The sequence below is a fragment of the Peromyscus leucopus genome, chromosome 2, assembly GCF_004664715.2.
Source record: "Peromyscus leucopus breed LL Stock chromosome 2, UCI_PerLeu_2.1, whole genome shotgun sequence".
NCBI classification, from domain to species: Eukaryota; Metazoa; Chordata; class Mammalia; order Rodentia; family Cricetidae; genus Peromyscus; species Peromyscus leucopus.
This window is the reverse complement of record NC_051064.1, coordinates 136,770,773-136,788,092: the sequence shown is the minus strand read 5'-3', so window position 1 is coordinate 136,788,092 and position 17,320 is coordinate 136,770,773. Positions and strand designations below refer to the sequence as shown.

General features: G+C 40.1%; 1 protein-coding gene across 5 annotated transcripts; it reads right to left on the bottom strand.

The window, feature by feature from the left end:
• Positions 1 to 352: 352 nt before the first annotated feature.
• Srsf10 (serine and arginine rich splicing factor 10) lies at positions 353 to 14,312 on the bottom strand. 5 transcript variants are annotated; one of them, XM_028875446.2, is made up of 7 exons: positions 14,109 to 14,311; positions 11,875 to 11,979; positions 8,393 to 8,496; positions 7,057 to 7,219; positions 6,677 to 6,730; positions 6,444 to 6,545; positions 353 to 3,121 (listed from the first exon to the last, which is right to left on the bottom strand). In XM_028875446.2, the coding sequence occupies exons 1-7, from the start codon at positions 14,171 to 14,173 to the stop codon at positions 3,061 to 3,063; spliced, it is 654 nt and encodes a 217-aa protein (XP_028731279.1). In that variant the 5' UTR covers positions 14,174 to 14,311; the 3' UTR covers positions 353 to 3,060. The 5 variants fall into 5 exon arrangements, with proteins under 5 accessions (XP_028731279.1, XP_028731278.1, XP_028731276.1 ...); XM_028875445.2 differs by lacking the exon at positions 6,444 to 6,545 and having other exon boundaries at positions 6,677 to 6,727; XM_028875443.2 differs by lacking the exon at positions 6,444 to 6,545 and having other exon boundaries at positions 14,109 to 14,310.
• Between the last annotated feature and the right edge of the window lie 3,008 nt (positions 14,313 to 17,320).

The window sequence follows — 17,320 nt, the reverse complement described above, 5'->3', positions numbered from 1 at the left end:
ATCTATTAAGTACAAAATTATGATTTTCAAATGGTTCTAAATTTGACAGCTTCACCCCCCCCCTTTGTTTCTGGTTGTGTGTGTGTGTGTGTGTGTGTGTGTGTGTGTGTGTCTGTCTGTCTGTCTGTTTTTGTGCATTTCCTGGAACTTGCTCTGTAGCCCAGGCTGGCCTGGAACTCAGAAATCCACCTGGCTCTGCCTCAGGAGTGCTGGGATTAAAGGCCTACACCACTTTTTTCACATTTTCATGGGCAATGACTAAAAGTATATACCTTTAAAACCTCAGAAACAAAACTGTCTACTGGGGTAGTCATACCTGTAAGGTACAACAAAGTCTACAGAAAAAACAAGATTTTAGAGCACCTAGACCAGTTTATTTTACTCTCCAGCATTCAAAGAAATGTGATCTGAAAAAAAACCTGGATTACAAAGGCCTTTCTTTTACTTCTTTACAAACTACTATTACGAATGAAAGTTTACATGCCTCAACTTTTTTATCCCCCCCCACTTCACAAAAAAACCCTCCACTTTTAACACAGGGTGATTGGTGAACCAGCTTTACAAATATACAAACATTAATAACCAACACTGTTGGAGGAAGAGACAGAGGAAAACATCTAAGAGAAAAGAGTCATTGAAGACCAAGTTGTTTAATTCACCTATCAGGCCATCACTGAAAATTGAGAACATTTCTTTTCTGGGACACCTAAAGGCTTTGATGATCCTGATTCCTGGCTATTGCTCAAGTAACAGTTTTTAATCTCAGTATTTTATAAAAAGGAACATGGCTTTAAAAAAAAAAAAAAAAAAAAAAAAAAAAAGCACAACAACACAGACTCAAACTGAAGTTTGGAAAAGCCAGCTTGGAGCACCCAAGCTCCAAACAGCCTATAAATCTTGGAATACACTTAATCCACTTTTTATCTAGTAATGTTAGAAGGTAGTAAGAAATGAATGTATGTATGCAAAAGTTCCTGTCCACATGGTGGGCATCCCACAGAAAACAAGTGATTTAAGGTTAAGCAGGAATATCTGGAAAACATACAACTTGGCACAGCAAGTGCTTAGTAATATTGACAGCCTTTAATATACATGGAAACCACAGTAGACAGACTAAAACAATTCACAGCTACCCAAACCACAGGGGCCTTTTCTATTTTACCACACTTAAAACTTAAGAGCTGTCAAGTACTGTTACTGTACTTATAAATGAACAAGGTTATATTCCCGCAAATGAAACTCCTAAAACTCAAATAGTACAATTAACAAACAAAACAAAATCCTCACGAGAACACACAATTTCTCTCTTCCCTTAAGCTCAATCTGAAAGGAAATGGAGAGGGGGAGTAGAGAACAAAACACCCATGAACTGCACAGATAACTGTTAAATACACAGAACCTCTATCTTTAAAACCAATCCAATGCTAATGATTTTGTAATGGTATAAAACACATCATTTGTAATCTTGAAATAAATGCTAAATTCAGTTTTTATCAGTTTTTATTGTGTCCTTGAAAATAAAACTATAAAAGCATTTCCAACTTGATTCAAAATAAAAACAGCAACAAAAATGAAGCCAAAATTTAAAATTCTCACCTGGTACCTGCTGCCTTTTTAAGTTTGGGCAGGCTGAAAAAAGTTTGCTTTTAACACAGATAAAATAACCTTCATTTTTACCTCCCTTCATTTATGTGTAATCCTACTACATTTTATAAATTGTTATAAAGGCTTTACACTGTTTCCAGATTTCAGATTTTGACATTGTTTTAAATATGTGGCAAAAATACAACAAAAATTCAAATGTGATGGAATCAATGTTATGATAAACAAGTTAATATCCTAACAAGGAACCAAGGAATCTAAAACATTTTGCGACACTATAAAGTTATTAACTATACACAGAATATGTCCCCTAAAAAATGTACAAGTAGATCACTAAAAAGTCTAACCTGGTAAACATTTTTTTTTCCAATACAGAATATACTAAGTCCATTGTGGTAACAGCTGTCTGCCTCAAAATAATCTAATTATAGCACCCAGGGTCTGTTTTAATGCAAAGTTAAATGTTTGTTATTTTTGGGATTATCTATTTGTCTGAGCCAGAAGTTAACAATTTAGTAATTAGTCTAGTATATTAATCACTGCACAATAAATCTGCTTATCATAGGTTTTCTTCATTATTTGTAGTCATGGATACAAATACTAGATAATTTTAAATGGCAGACAACCATAAAATTACTTATCTTTGATAGTGTATTGTTCTGTAATTATATTAGTATATGAATGGTATGAAATATCACAATACACCTCAAAATGTGGCCATACTGTAATGATTCACTAGATTGTGCTCAGTAGGTACTTACTAAGTAACTATTTTCCAATTATCCAGTATAATGTTTTGCCCACAGTAAAGTTTTATTCAATAAATGTCTGTTGAACATACTGTCTAGGCAAGAGGTGAGAAAGAGATGGGCCCTCATGGTTGGATGTCAAGTATAAGTGGAATTAACCTGGGAAGGAGTGGTTAGATGTAAACTGCACATGGTATACAAGTAAATAAATTCAGATGCCAACAAAACAAACAGTTAAGCAGAAAATACTGGCACTGGAATAAACAAAGGCAAGACCTGCCAACACTGGCGTAAGTGGAACTGACTTTTAAGAGATAATCAAGAAAAACTTTATATTGGACCATACCTTTACCATCCAATTTAGTTTGAGACAGACCAAGAGAGGCACTGTTAGAGACTATGGCTGTCTTCCTTGATATTCAGACATCCTAGTTTCCAATAACTTATCATGGATCTGCCACCCATGAGTCAATATACCTGTTCATATTTAGGGATTAGTTTCCACAAGTACAAAGTTGAATTTCCTTTTATTTGTCCTAAAATGCTTACTTTCAAACTTGAAGGGACTTCAATTATTCCATGTAGTTTTCGATAATTCTTTTATCTTTTCAGACCAGAGTCAAAATATTCGTACAGTATTCATACTGCAGCACCTTCCACCCACCCTTTGGTCGCTTGAACTGCCCTTCTTTGGTTCTTTTTTCCGCTTTCAGATCTTTCTTGAAGTGTAGTAAGCAGAACTGTACTGGGTATTCCAGCTGCAGTTTGGTCTTAAATAAAAGAAGGATGTTTGTCAGTTTGGTTTTCTCTTTATTCTTCTCTGTGGTATACAGGATTTGTTAGTTGAACTGGATGTAGCAGCTTACTGGGCCAAATTTTCAAGAGTATAGTACAGTAGTTCCCAGGTCTTTTCCCTAAGTTGTAACTTAATATCTCAAACTCTATGTAGCACCTGTCCTTTCTCACTGAAGCATTCATTATCTCACTTTTCTTCTTGCTTACTAGGTTTAAAAAATTAAAAAATCAGAGATCTTAAGTAAAAAGAAAGGCTAAGTGTTAGCCTTCACTTGAGTCTTGACACAACCATCCTATTCAATAGAGCCCAGTGCTAGACACACAGGAGGTTCTCATCAACTGTGAAAGTTAACAACAGGATTCATATTTAGCTCAAAACTGAAAATCCTCACCAGGTCTCAACAGGATCCTACTGTGAGTGCAACTGTATAGAGTCCTTGTGAAGCTGTTGGGCACACCATTTCATAAACAATGTGTAAGCTTCTCAAGTTAAACAGTCTGAGTGCAAAAATAAATTAACAAAAACAAACCAACATCAGGCCTTCTCGTTCTACAGAGACTGAGCACAATTTTATTGCTGTACCTCTTCATCTACTGTTTTTCAAAAAATTTAAGGACCAAATCTGGGCTCAAATCTTGGCTCTGCTATTTACAGCTTTTAATTTGTGCCTTCGTTTCCTGAGATGGGGGAAATATCTTCCTTAAAGGGTTTTGTGAAGAGTGAACAAATCAATCAAGTTTCTTTAACAATGTCTGGCACAACATAAATAATAAATCACCAGCTGTAATTGTTACTGCAAAATAGCTAGAATTCAATCCACAAAAACACCCAAAACCACCTCCCCAAAGTGGTCATCATTTAAATGCTCACTAACATTCAATGAAAAAGAATTTAAAATCATGTCATAAACATAAAACCCAACATGTCTTGTTTAGTAGGAAGGGGAAAGAGCAGAACTGATACTTTGTAAAAATGAAAGTATAAATTTATAGTTAGCTTGTTCAAATTTTCATTTTAATGTCTATCAACACTACTAAATAACCTCTCATATTATTTAACCCAAGAGGCTTAATGAACAATCATGAAATGACTTTGACATAAGGAATTCTTAAATGCTATGTAAAAGATGTTGATTTCTGACAAAGTTCTATCATCCCCAGAGCAGGTTAGTTGTGCCTAATGTCAACACTGATTAAAATATTCCTAAATCTACAAAGGATTATTTCCATTATTTTAGACTCATTCAGTACTATAATAATTCCAGTTAATCATTATTTCCTTCATTTTGTTTTTATTATAGCATGTTTGCTTAATTTACAGCAAGCAGAAAATAAGCTGGGTCTCGTTTTGATCCAAACATTGATGTTTTAAAGGTTGTACACAATATTTGTTAAAAAGAACATATAAAAATACCTTTTTAGAAGCTTCTATAAGAAAGAAAATACAAAGTTTAACCCCACAACTTTCCTCTGTGCTAGAACTGCAAACTACTGCTACAGTTTTAAATAGACTTTTTGTTGTTTAAACTATACATCCAGGAAAATCTAAAAAAATTAAAGAAACGTGCATATAAATGATTGCATAGCAGAACAAGAACATTAACTGCAAACAGTAAAGAAACAAAAGTTAGAAATACTATTAAATATACAAAGATTCTAGAATTAATCCTCCAAACACAGTCCACAAACAGTTCTTTAAAAACCATCTTTTGTTCTCTACAAGCAAGGCCTATATTTCTAAAATCAAAATTGAAAGGAAAAATAAGGTAATCCTCTAAAAGGATCGTCCCCCCCACAATATCTCCACTCACTTCTGTAAGCAAGCAGTTTGAGATTTTTAAAGATGCTTGCTTTTTATTCTGAAATGACACTGGACATTTCAAGTCACTTTATTGCCTCCTAAAGATCTTGAAGAGAAATATTAGAAATTATAAATATTTAAGGGTATCACTTCCTTACTTTAGTCATGTCCTACACGACTCAAAAACTAAGTGATGTGGCTTTTACTTGAAACTCAACTATTTCCAAAAATTCACGGCACCACAGAATCACCTGGGAGTGTCACCTTTTCAACTTGTCTACATTAATAAACTGAGGTGTAAAGAGCATCCTCCCTCATGAAGAGGGCAGGCAGACTCTGATACAAACGCACAGACCAAGTGCTGTAAGCATCAAAATTCACTGTTTTATATTATGCTCATAAACAAACAAAATGTACTTTCAAACAGTTTACTTGCTCCTAACAGAAAAAAAAACAAAACAAAAAAACCCAAAATAACAATGATCAACAATAGTTAAATTTTAGAGAACTATGCTAGGAACAGTCTTTTCCCCTGAAAATGATTTCCACCATCATTGACATACTCAAAACTTAAGGAGGAATTTTTTTTTTAAGTTTTTGTTTCAAATTTCAGAAACCAGCGGGGGGGATGGGGGAAAGCAGTGAAGGCTCCATGTTTCAGTGAAAAGTTCAATCTCCCTGAAAATACTATTTAACCTAGTTGGCATCATTCCCCAAGACAGTGGAGTTAACAAAAAACAACCAAAAAACAAACAAACAAAAACCCCCTATTCCACATTGCATCATAAATAATCACCACGGGCTTAGACATTGTGACAAGACATTAAGGTCCACCCTGAACCTAAATGTGTCTGAGCAGTCAGTGTTGTAATGTGGCTACAACTTCACTCTTGTATCATTCTATCTTAATTAGCAAGCTACATTTCTAGGTTAACAGTTCTACCAAATATGGATATGAAAATTTATTTTTAATAAGACAATGTTGCAAATTATGGCCAACCAACATCTTTTCACCAAATACTTCAAGCATAAAAAATGAGAATCTTTACAAAAATATACAGAGACACCACAAATTGGTAGCTGCCCATAACATTAAACAAACTGGACTCTTAAGAGTGGCTTCTCAACAGCATATCATTTTAATTATAACCATTGCCCGGTACAGGGAAAACTAACAAGTGTTTTTTATTTTATTTTTTTTAAAACGCATCATTGCAACATTGTATTCCTGATAATTTAAGTATACCAAACTATGAGTAAATGAATGATACATGCCTAGAAAGTATCATGATTTATACTATCAGTGGCCACTGGACTTGGGACTAGTCCAAGACCTTGATCTAGATTTTGACCTAGACCTAGACTGTGATCTTGACTGAGATTTGGATCTAGGTGGTTCTTTTTTCCTTGATTCCTTTTCATATCTTGAGCCAGACTTATAATGTGTTTTGGAATCTGTTTTAGAGGTGCCTCTAGTTTTGGTGTGAGATGCAGACCTAGAACGTGATTTAGCCTTCATTTCTTTCTTGGGCTGGGACTTGGACCGTGATCTTGAATTGGATTTAGATCTTGAAAAAGATCGATTTCGGTGTTTGAATCTTTCAAAACAGAGGAGAGATACAATTAGAGTAAAAATTAGATTCTATATTAATCAAATTTGTTACTTTTAGAGCAAAAGTTCACTCTGAAATTGAAAAACACAAGTCTTTTTCAAAGCAAAATTATTTACCTATCATTGTCGGAATGGCTTCGGCTACGTCGTGGTCTTCCAGTCGGTCTACTGCTAAAAAGCATATCAGAAAAAGCAAAGTGACAAATGTCTATTTATAGTCTTAATTCTTAAATAAAGCACCAAAAACACCTTTAGTCTTAATGAAGCATTCAACACACACAAATAAAAAGGAAAAACAGTAATTTTTTTTTTACATGTTAACAAACATCTCTTTACTTTTAAGACAGGTCCTTACAATATTTTATTAAGTGAGCCCAGAACTCCTGGGCTCATGTGGTACTCCCATCTCAGTCTTCTGAGAAGCTGGGATTAAAGGTAAACGTCATTGTAGTTGGCTACAAACATTAAAACAGCAGATGATTGTGTCCCACACTTACTTTCTAGGACTGTAAGATCTCCTATAGTTGTAATCAAAAGAGCGACTCCTTGATCTCCTCCTTTCATAACTTCGGCTTCGAGAACGTCTATATCGATCATAATCATCATATCGTGAAGAGCTGTATACATTCCTCCCTTCCTTGGCTTTCATTTGATTTGGTGCTAGGGGAACAGAATAGAAACACTTAGAAACATTAAAATCATAGCATCTAAACCCTCATACTGTAGGATAACACTCCTGAATTACTGTTTTCCCTTAAAGGTTTTAATTTTATGTGTAGGGGGTGATGTGCCTGCATGTCTGTCTGCACGTGCATTGCCCAGAGTCCAGAAGAGGGTCTGCCAGCACTATGTGGATCCTAGAAGTCAAACCCGGATCCTCTGAAAGAACAGTCAGTGTTCTTAACAGAACCATCTCTCTAGCCCTCTGTTTTTGAGACAAAAATCTTATTATATAGGCCTGGCTGGCCTGGAACTCACTCTGAAGACAGGGTGGTCCCAGACTGGAGATATGTCTGTCTTTGCCCCCGAGTGCTGCGATTAAAGGTGTATGTCACTATACCCGGCTCATTCTTTCTCCTACACTAAGGAAGTAAATAATGTATTTCGTAATTCAAGATATGCCTCTGTGTTGGTATGAGAGGCATAACTAGAACGTGAACATTAACCTTTGTTTACCTTTAAAATGTTTATCAAGATTGCTCAATGTTAAAAAACCAGCACTAATAAATCATTGGCTTGCAAATATGATGTTCATTAAAAAAAATAAGGTGAAATGTAATCACCATACGTTATATATGTATGTATGTATGTATGAAATTGAAGACAGCAATGTTCTAAAATAGAAAGTGGTGATGGTGTCATGGGCCTATGAGGATGCTGGACTAAAGTCTATCAAATCATGCAAACAGGCAAATTGTGTACTATGTGAATTATTTGTTAAAGAATTTTATAAAATGTTAAAAAAAAAAAAAAAACAAAACATTGGCTTTTCTCAATGTCTTCTCACAATTAGTTTGCAAACATGTTAACTACTTCTGACTAGAGGAACTGATACCACAAGAGTATCTGAAATTCAAGATTTGCCCTATAAAGAACATGTAGCACTAAAATGCAGCAGTATATACTCATGCAGTTGAGAGTCAACACACAGAAAAGCCGAAAGGAGCAAACACTTATTTAATGTAGATTGCCTTCCCAAGTTTAATCCTATGAATTCATTTCCAGTGATGCACCCATACAACTACCCAATTAATTTTAAGTTAAGAGAGACGACTTGAGGAAAAAAACTTAAGTCTAAAAAGCAACATACTGTACATGTACAAGGGTACTCACTCTTGCGATCCCCTTGTGCGAACTGTATTTCAATTTGACGCCCACAAATCCATTTTCTGTCCAAATTATGTAAAGCATCTTCAGCATCACGAACATCCTCAAATGTGCTAAATGTTAAGGGGCTTGAGAAGTTTTGTAAACTTTGATAATGAGGGGTTTGCAAAGTCTGAAACAACTCACAATCGCCCAATATTGTTCATCCAGAACCTACTTAACTATTTGGTTGACTCAGCCATTAATACTACAGCATAAAAGCAGTTGCAATTATACCTTATGTTATAAAAAGTATACACTTTTAAAAAAACACATGTAAATACATGTTGTAATACAAACTGCTATACCTGAACTACCAAGGTACACTATAAAAAAAGTCCCCATGTTCTAAGAATTAACTTTGTAAGACAAAATATAAAAAGAAGCCAGTCAATTCAGTTGGATACCGAAATTTTTTTTATAAAAAAATCCAAAATACTGTTTTCATATTTATGTCAAAAAAGATGTCAGTTCTCAGGCAAGCAAGCAAGCAAGCAAGCAAGCAGAGCATGCTTTTACAAGAGATGAAAGAATTTTTTCAGATACAGGCAATACTATTTATTATTTCATGTAGTTGTGTTTCCTGCACTGCACAGAAAGACAGGCATACTAGTCATTGTCAAACAATACACTCAATCACTATGCCAAATGCATATTCCATCCATGCAGACTGTAAAAGCACACTATTAAGTGGCACAAGGACTCCTGGACTGAAAAAGCCTAACTATGACACTAAATCCACAGCTTCCATTTCAGACTGGTTCCCACTTAAGAATCATGGCAGTATTATCAGCACTAAGTAGAAAAGCTGTTGGCATCCAATTTTCATCTGAGAAACGAGCTGCCTCTCTCCTGTCAGCAATAGTACTCTGAGAACCTCTAGGTTGAGTTATTTTGTCCAAACATCTTTTAAAAAAAGCACCATTCTAATGGGAGCTAAGTACACAAAAGGCCCTACCAGAGAAAAACGGGTGACTTTTGGAATGGATTTTCACTATATCCCAAAAATTGTCATTCTAAGCACATCCAGTGCTATTTCTTGAAACATCCTAAGTGCAGGTTTAGAGCACCAAATAAGAAAATACCCACAAGTGACACATTCATTTCAAGACTTATGTATTTACTCCACAGATAAAATACAGTCTACTTCAGCCTATCACTAGATTTCCACTTTTTGTTCCAAAAGTAACTAAGGGCCATAGGCCTCAAGTTCTCTTCCTGAGCCCATTATGAGTAGGAGAAACAGGAGTGGTTTTCCAAAGTCTCAAATAATCGTGTTTTCAACTTTTATCAAAAGGCTGATAGTTTAGAACCCTGAATGCTGTAAATAAGCATCCCTCAAGGTTAACTGCACTTAGGTGCTAAACTAATAGGAATTAATTCACTTAATAGGCATATTACTTTGTTATCAAGAGACAGAGTAGTTTTAAATTATTTACATCAAGAGCTACAAAGATTATGAATACGGCAAAGCATTCTTGGGTGCTAGCCTTAAAAACAGAATCTTAGCCTAGAGGGCAAGGTTCTTTAATTTACCTACCTCTTAAATGAAGGGTAGGAGGAGGAGACTGAGAAGAGGCACATGAAAGATACAGCAGCAGTAGAGATAGTCAGGTATCGCTATATTGCCCATCAATATTTATGTTCCCAAAATGAAACTAACTTATCACCCTACTCTGGATTCCCTGAATAACTACCCATTACTATCAATCAAGAACAACATACTCGAGGTAAACCAGTGCTGAGACATTGTCCCCAGGTTACCTCAAACCACATAAACCCCTATCAACATTATAAACCAGATTGGATCAATGTATTTAACGAAGCCAGACACAGGCATTATCCTTTAAGTTTAATAACTACCCACAAGGTTCTCCTGACCACTGGCTCCACATGAGCAGCTTTTGGCTTTTCCCTCTGAGTTTCACTAGAAATTTACAAGGTCAGAGTTTCAAGAAACTGAATTTAAGCAACAAGAAAGTTTCCTGGCTTTGGATTCACAGCCTCGCCCTCCATCCCTGCCCCCCTCTATTTTAGGCAGGGAAATGACCTTACAGAAGGTCAGAAATAAGATCACCTGAAACTCACTCTAAGACAAGGATCATTTGCCATATATCCTGATTAGGACCCATACCATGAAGAAGGCCCTTTGCAATCCATTCAGGGCTAACTGATCTACTGCATATGCAGGGCCAGCAGGATTCTAAGAACCAGAAGCTACTTAAAAAACAAAACAAAACAAAACAAAAAACAAAAAACAAAACAAACCAGAAGGAAACTATCTCTACATATTTGTAGTGGATATAGCCTAGAACATTCCAGCTCTTTTCTAAGTAGTCCCCAGTGCATGCACCTCTCTCCCCTTCAGGTAGGGCTCTGTGGCTGGGTTTAAGTACCCCATGCTATTCCAAAGAGCCTCTGACAACCTGTCTAAAACCCAATTATGCTGAATTTAATCATAACAATGTTGTACTTTAACTTGGTAAGGTAGGAGAAAATACACTCATACAAGACCACAATCACAATATCAAAGGCCCACACAAATTCAAGTTACAGGTTTTGTCACTAGACCAAACCAGCATAATTATGAAAATTAACTGCTTGCAAAACAAAACAAAAAAATAAATTAAAAAAAAAGGAAAGTAGTAATTCTGTAGGATACATCAGGTATGACTCCTTTAATCTTGGCCATCATTCAACTTCATCTTGACCTTTAACTCTTTTAGTGCTTGTCAGAAGGACTTGTCATGAGATGCTTGGTCAAATATGACAGATGGCTTTATCTTTAACTTTGAAAAACAACCTTTTCCCCCTTTGTGGATAAAGCGAGGCTTTGTCTCCCATTAGGCTTGTCCTTCTTCCAGCTTTTCTTTATTTTTTCTTTTCCCAAACTCTCCCTTCTCTTCAAGCCTGATCCTTAAGAGGTCTTTGGCTTGTCTACTTGCCTTAAGTGTTGAACTCTACTCTAAAGTTCTTTCATGCTTTCTCTTTGGGGTCGCCATAACTGTACAGCTTTACATTCTGAGGTAACAACAGAGGACAGCAAATTAGGGGACAATATTAAAGAAGTTTACCTCATTGTTATACAATTTGTTTTTGATCAAGTGATTCAAAATAACAAACAAGATTACTAAACTTTAATTGCTAAGCACAAGAACACATTAACTTTTAATTTGACTTATATCAAAGGTGGTAGCAACCAAAGTATTCAAATTTAAATCACATATTATAATCACTGATTTGAGTTTCAGCAGCATGGATGGGAATTTAAATGTTTATTTTTGGATTAACTTTAATAGAGCAATGAATCAGAATTTTAAAAGATTTGAAGACATAAGACATTAGAGAACAAAAAAAAAAGACTATTTTTTAGATGTTACCACTTACATAAAAACTTGAATTTCAAACTTCAACACCCCTCACTAATCATCCATCTGAAGAAAGGATATTGAACATAGGCAAATCCTCTTGGCCGTCGAGTGTAGAAATCAAGTGGAACATAAACATCTACTATTGGACCATAACGACCAAATTCCCGACGTAAATCTTCTGACCTAAAACATCATGAAAAAAACTCAAACTTTTTATGTCCATGTTCTTGCAATTACATTTCAATATTATCTTAAGGAATGTAAGGATTGTGGTTGATATTAGTATAACCCATGGATCCTATATCCCTGTCTTGTCTTGGCCAACCTAAAACAAACAAGCTTCCTGAATTTCAAAGGTGGCGCAGAGGCAGGTGCATCTGAATTGAGGGCCTCAATTTACAGAAGAAACTGTCTCGAAAAATTCAAAGACAAACAAGCCCTCCCCTACACCATACAATAGGTAGCCCACCTTTCTATTTTAACTCCAGCACTGTGAAGGAAGAGGCAGGGGGAATCTGTGAGTTCCAGGTAAACGAGGGCTACATAGTGAGATCCTGTCACATAAACAAACCAACAAACCAAACAATCGATTAAAAAACCCAAGTGTGGCAGCTCACCTGTAACCCAAGAACTGGAAAAAGCTGAGGTAGGAAAACTGTTACGAGATCAGGGGCAGCCTGGGCTACAGTCTGAGTTAAAAAAGGGGGTGTGGAAAGAAAGCACTCTGTGGTGCTGGGCATGGTATCTTTTGTCAGTACCCAAGGATGGAGATGGATAAGGCAGGATAAAAAGTTCAAAGACAAATCATAGCCCGTCTCTGAAACCCTGTCTCCAGGAAGAGAAGGGAGAGTGGTGGTGCTTATAAGCCTATTACTATTTTACATGTCAGTAAATAATTACAATTTTAAAAATCCAGTCTTCACAGTTCATAAAAGGCATGTCTTCTGTTTTTAAAAACAATCACCAAGGTGGGGCGGTGGTGGCGCACGCCTTTAAATCCCAGCGCTCAAGAGGTAGAGGCAGGCGGATCTCTGGAATTCTAGACCAGCCTGGTCTATAAAGATACCCTGTCCTGAAAAATACGTTCCTCTTTTAAGGTAGGGCCTCCTTCTAGACCAAGTTGACTTTGAACTCAAGGCAATCGTAACGCTGCCTCTCAAGTGCTGGAATTACAGGCTTGGGCCATCATACCCATTTTACCCTAAAATTGTTCAACAGGTCGGCCAACAATAACGTGACATAATAAAACCACAGTATCCAAACCCTTAAGTGCTAAAATGACAAACGGGAAATTTTTATGGCCGTTAATAAACCACTCTTGTTTTATGCGTAATGACAAGAGAAAATTAAAACCCCACAACACTAACGAAAAACTCAAGTTTTTCTTGGGAGATTATTTACAAACACGAAGCATGAGAAACATCATGTGATAAACATTTCTCCCAAAAAAAATTCCAAGGGCAATTCAAAGCAAGGGAATAGCTGAAAACAAAGCCTTTACCAGGCTGGCCTCGAACTCCTACAGTCTTCGGAGTGCTGGGACTACGCCCGACGACAAGGTCTACTTAATTTAAGTACCGCCTCAGTTCATCTAAGTCAGCTATGAAGGTCCTAACAGGAGAGATTTCTTCAACACTCCGTTTTCAAAGCGATTTCCGCGACACAGGAGGGAATACTCCATTTAACCGGAAAACTGCAATTTCTCAAATCTCAACAACTCCCCCTCTCCCCGATTACCTCTGACCCATCCACCACCACCCGTACAGCTGGGGGAAACAAGAGCCCCAACCTCCCCTCCCCCTCCCCGTGACTCCACGAGCATCTTTTCTGTTTCCTGACTTGGGAGACAAGGGGCTCACTTCGTAGCCCGAGCTGACCTCGAACTGGCGCCAATCCTCCCGCCTCAGCCTCCCCGAGTGATGGGATCACAGGCCGGGGCCGCCCCGCCTGGCCACCTTTTCTCTTCCGACAACAAAAATTCCTTTCAAGGCGAGGGGGCGTGCACCCCATGGAACGTGGACGCGGGACCGACGAGGCACAGAGGCGTCCGGCCCGCCAGCCTGGGTGAGCCCGGAGCACGCGAGGACGGAGGGGCCCGAGTGCCCGGCCCACATGCCCGGCGGCGGTCTGGTCTGGCCCGGCCCGGGGCCCGCCCTCGCTCCCGCAGGCCGACGGAGGCCGGCGGCGAGGCCTAGTCCCCGCGCGGGCCCCGCCATCTTCGCCCCGCCCCTCCCCCGCGCCGCCGCCGCTCGCCGCTCGCCCGCCGTGCGCCCGCGGCCTCCCCCGCGCAGTGGCTGCTACGGTGCTCTCACCTGGTGTCGTCGGCCACATTCCTGACGAACAGAGACGTGTTGGGGGGGCGCAGGTAGCGGGACATGACGGCGGCGGGGAGTCTGGGCCGGCGGCACTAACGGGCTCGGCAAACCGTCCGCGGCTCCGGCGGCGGCTCACAGCCACTCACACGCTCTCCCAGAGCCAGAGGGCTCCGCTACGGCAACGGCCTCTTCTCGCGAGACTTCGCTCCCGCCTCCACTCTCCTCCCCGCCCCTCCCACCCGCCTCCCCGCAGCCGCACCGGCACGGACAACGGCTCTCTCCCGCGAGATCTCGGGGGCGCGCGCCTGCGCACGCGGCGGCCCGGCGCACGCGCCGCAGCCTCGGCCCTCTTCATTGGCTCCAGGCGCGGGTTCCGCCCCTCCCCTCCGACCCGTTCTTTCTTTCTTTAGCGCTTCATTTTCCCGCCCTTTTCTGCCTTGCGGCTCCGGCTCCCCTTCTCCTATTAGCAAGCGCATGTTTCCAACTGCAGCGGCTGGGTTTTTAAGCCTCAGAACCGGGGGAGATGGCTCTGAAATCTTCCGGTCCGAATTGTGCCTCGGGTTTTTTTTAATCAGATCCCTGACAGGAGCTTACATCTTCTTTGCAGGGCTTGGTTTGGGAAGGGAGATGTGCAGAAAGCGAGGCCTGTGGCTCCAGAGCTCTCTGCACGGCGAGCACGCACTCTCTGCTTTCCTGGGACTGCCGTTGCCCCACACCCGGTCACCTGTGCACGCACTTCCCTCCCGATGAGAACTGGATCAAATCTCTGCTGCCCTTGTACTGTGTTTGTTCTCATGTGGTGCGGACTATGCAAAGTACCTATATGGGAAAGGTTCTCTTTCCATGCCAATTTTATGAAAGCCTCGGCGAGGTGTTCTTTCTTTACTTTCTTTTGTTGTTGTTTTCTGGGGATCCAGTCTAGGATCTTGCATGCGCTAGCCAAGTCTACCACAGACCTGCACCTTAAAGAGTGACTGACACCCTGTCATTATCCCCCTCGCTCTGTCATCCGCCTTTAATTTTGAATTCTCATCGTGGGATAGGCTGGTTAAGTAAATCCTTGGGTCTGTCTCTCCTCTCTCTGTGATTCTGCTGGAAAATGGATGCAGGAGCTTGCATGAACTATATGAACACTCTTCTACTGAGCTGCTTTAGTCTAGAAAATACATCAAGGGTTACAGACAGGCTGAAGAGATGATTTAGTGGTTGGGCAGATTGGTCCTCAGGACTCAGACTGGGTGGGTCACAATTGCCTGTGACTCCAGCTCAAGGGGATCTAATGTCCTCTTCTGCTCTCCAGGGGTACCAGCTGTCATGTGCACATACCACACACAGACACTCCTAAACTACACCGGGCTTTGGTGGTACAAACCTGTGATCCTGGTACTCAGGAGGCCATGACTGGAGGATCAGTGAGTTGGAGAATTCAAGGCCAACCTGGGCTACATAGTAAGAAACTGTCTCAGCGGCCTCCCCCTGAATGCTTAAGGGAAGTTCCTTGTCTGTGTATCCTGCATATTGGGCGTTAACAGCTTAGATGCAAGATTGTAAAACATCGGAAGCAAACTTCTGCCCTCTGGAGTTCTCTCTTGTGCTGTAAGCCTGTATTTAAGACCTCCTCCCTCCTTCAATAAGCCGCACTCAGCATTTAAAAAAAAAAAAAAAAGGGCAGTGGTGGCACACGCCTTTAATCCCAGCACTTGGGAGGCAGAGCCAGGCGGATCTCTGTGAGTTCAAGGCCAGCCTGGGCTACCAAGTGAGTTCCAGGAAAGGCGCAAAGCTACACAGAGAAACCCTTTCTCGAAAAACCAAAAAAAAAAAAAAAAAGCAGAAAACCAACCAAACCCCCACCCACATACTCAAATAAAATTAAAAAAAAAAACTCCCAAAATATTTAGAAATAAACACAGCACCAAAATGTTACAATGTAGCTTATATGAATTAATATTTACTGAGGTCGAACTTACAATGGAGAGGATGCACCCATCTCACTCCCCTTCAAATATATCACATATCCCGGGAAACATGAGGTTTGTGGAGAGGGTGAGAGAAGAAGAAGCAAAGCAAGAAATCAGCACCCCTTGGCCACCTGGCTTTTGAGAACATTGTGCAATTTACCAAATTACGGATCTGCTGAGGGGGCAGAGTTGAGGGAGGGCTATGGCAGTCCAACACCTGTGGTAGTTTTAATCCCAAAGGGACTGGCACTATTAGGGGGTGTGGCCTTGTTGGAGGAAGTATGTTACTGTGGGGGCGGGCTTTGAGGTCTATTTTTGCTCAAGCTTCACTCAGTGTAGGCAGTACACTTTTTGTTGCCTTCGGATCAGGATGTAGCAGTCAGCAACACGTCTGCCTGCATACTGCCATGTTCTCTGCCCTGATGATAATGGACTGAACCTCTGAAACTGCAAGACAGCCACCCTAATTAAATGTTTTCCTTATAAGAGTTGTGTATGCCAGGTGGTGGTGATAGCACACGCCTCTAATCCCAGCACTCGGGAGGCAGAGCCAGGCGGATCTCTGTGAGTTCTAGGCCAGCCTGGTCTACAGGCACCAAAACTACACAGAGAAACCCTGTGTGGTCATGGTCCTTCATGTGTGTCTCTTCACAACAATAGAAACCCTAACTAAGACAAACACCCCTTCATGAAAGTAATGCCCAGTGCAATACAAACCATTTTTTTTTTCAATTGTTGCTTTATTGAAAGATGGTATAATTTATAATTTGGTAATTTGAGTGGGGCAATAAGTTGTTGCAAATTGTTTGTTCAAAAGAGGCTGGAGAGATGGCTTGGTGGTTTTAGAGCATGGCTGTAGTGAACGCCGCCTGTTCATCATGTCCGATGGAGGGGCTGTGGATCAAAGAACAGAGACAAGAACCGCGGGTCATTTGTCTCAGCAGAATGACATTTATTGAAGGAGGGAGGAAACCTTAAATACAGGCTTACAGCACAATGGGAGAACCCCGGAGGGCAGAAGTTTACTACAGATGTTCCACATTCTTGCATCTAAGCTGTTTACACCAAATGCCGGATTCACAAACAAAGAACCTCCGGTGAGTGGTGAGCGTTCAGGAGGAAGGAAACTGGCAGGGAATCAGCATCTGGTCAAAGTCACCAAGCAGGGCAACAACTACTCAAGAAATGGGGGTCAGGGCCCAACAGTGCCTGCTCTTCCAGAGGTCTTGAATTCAGTTTCCAGCCCTGAGG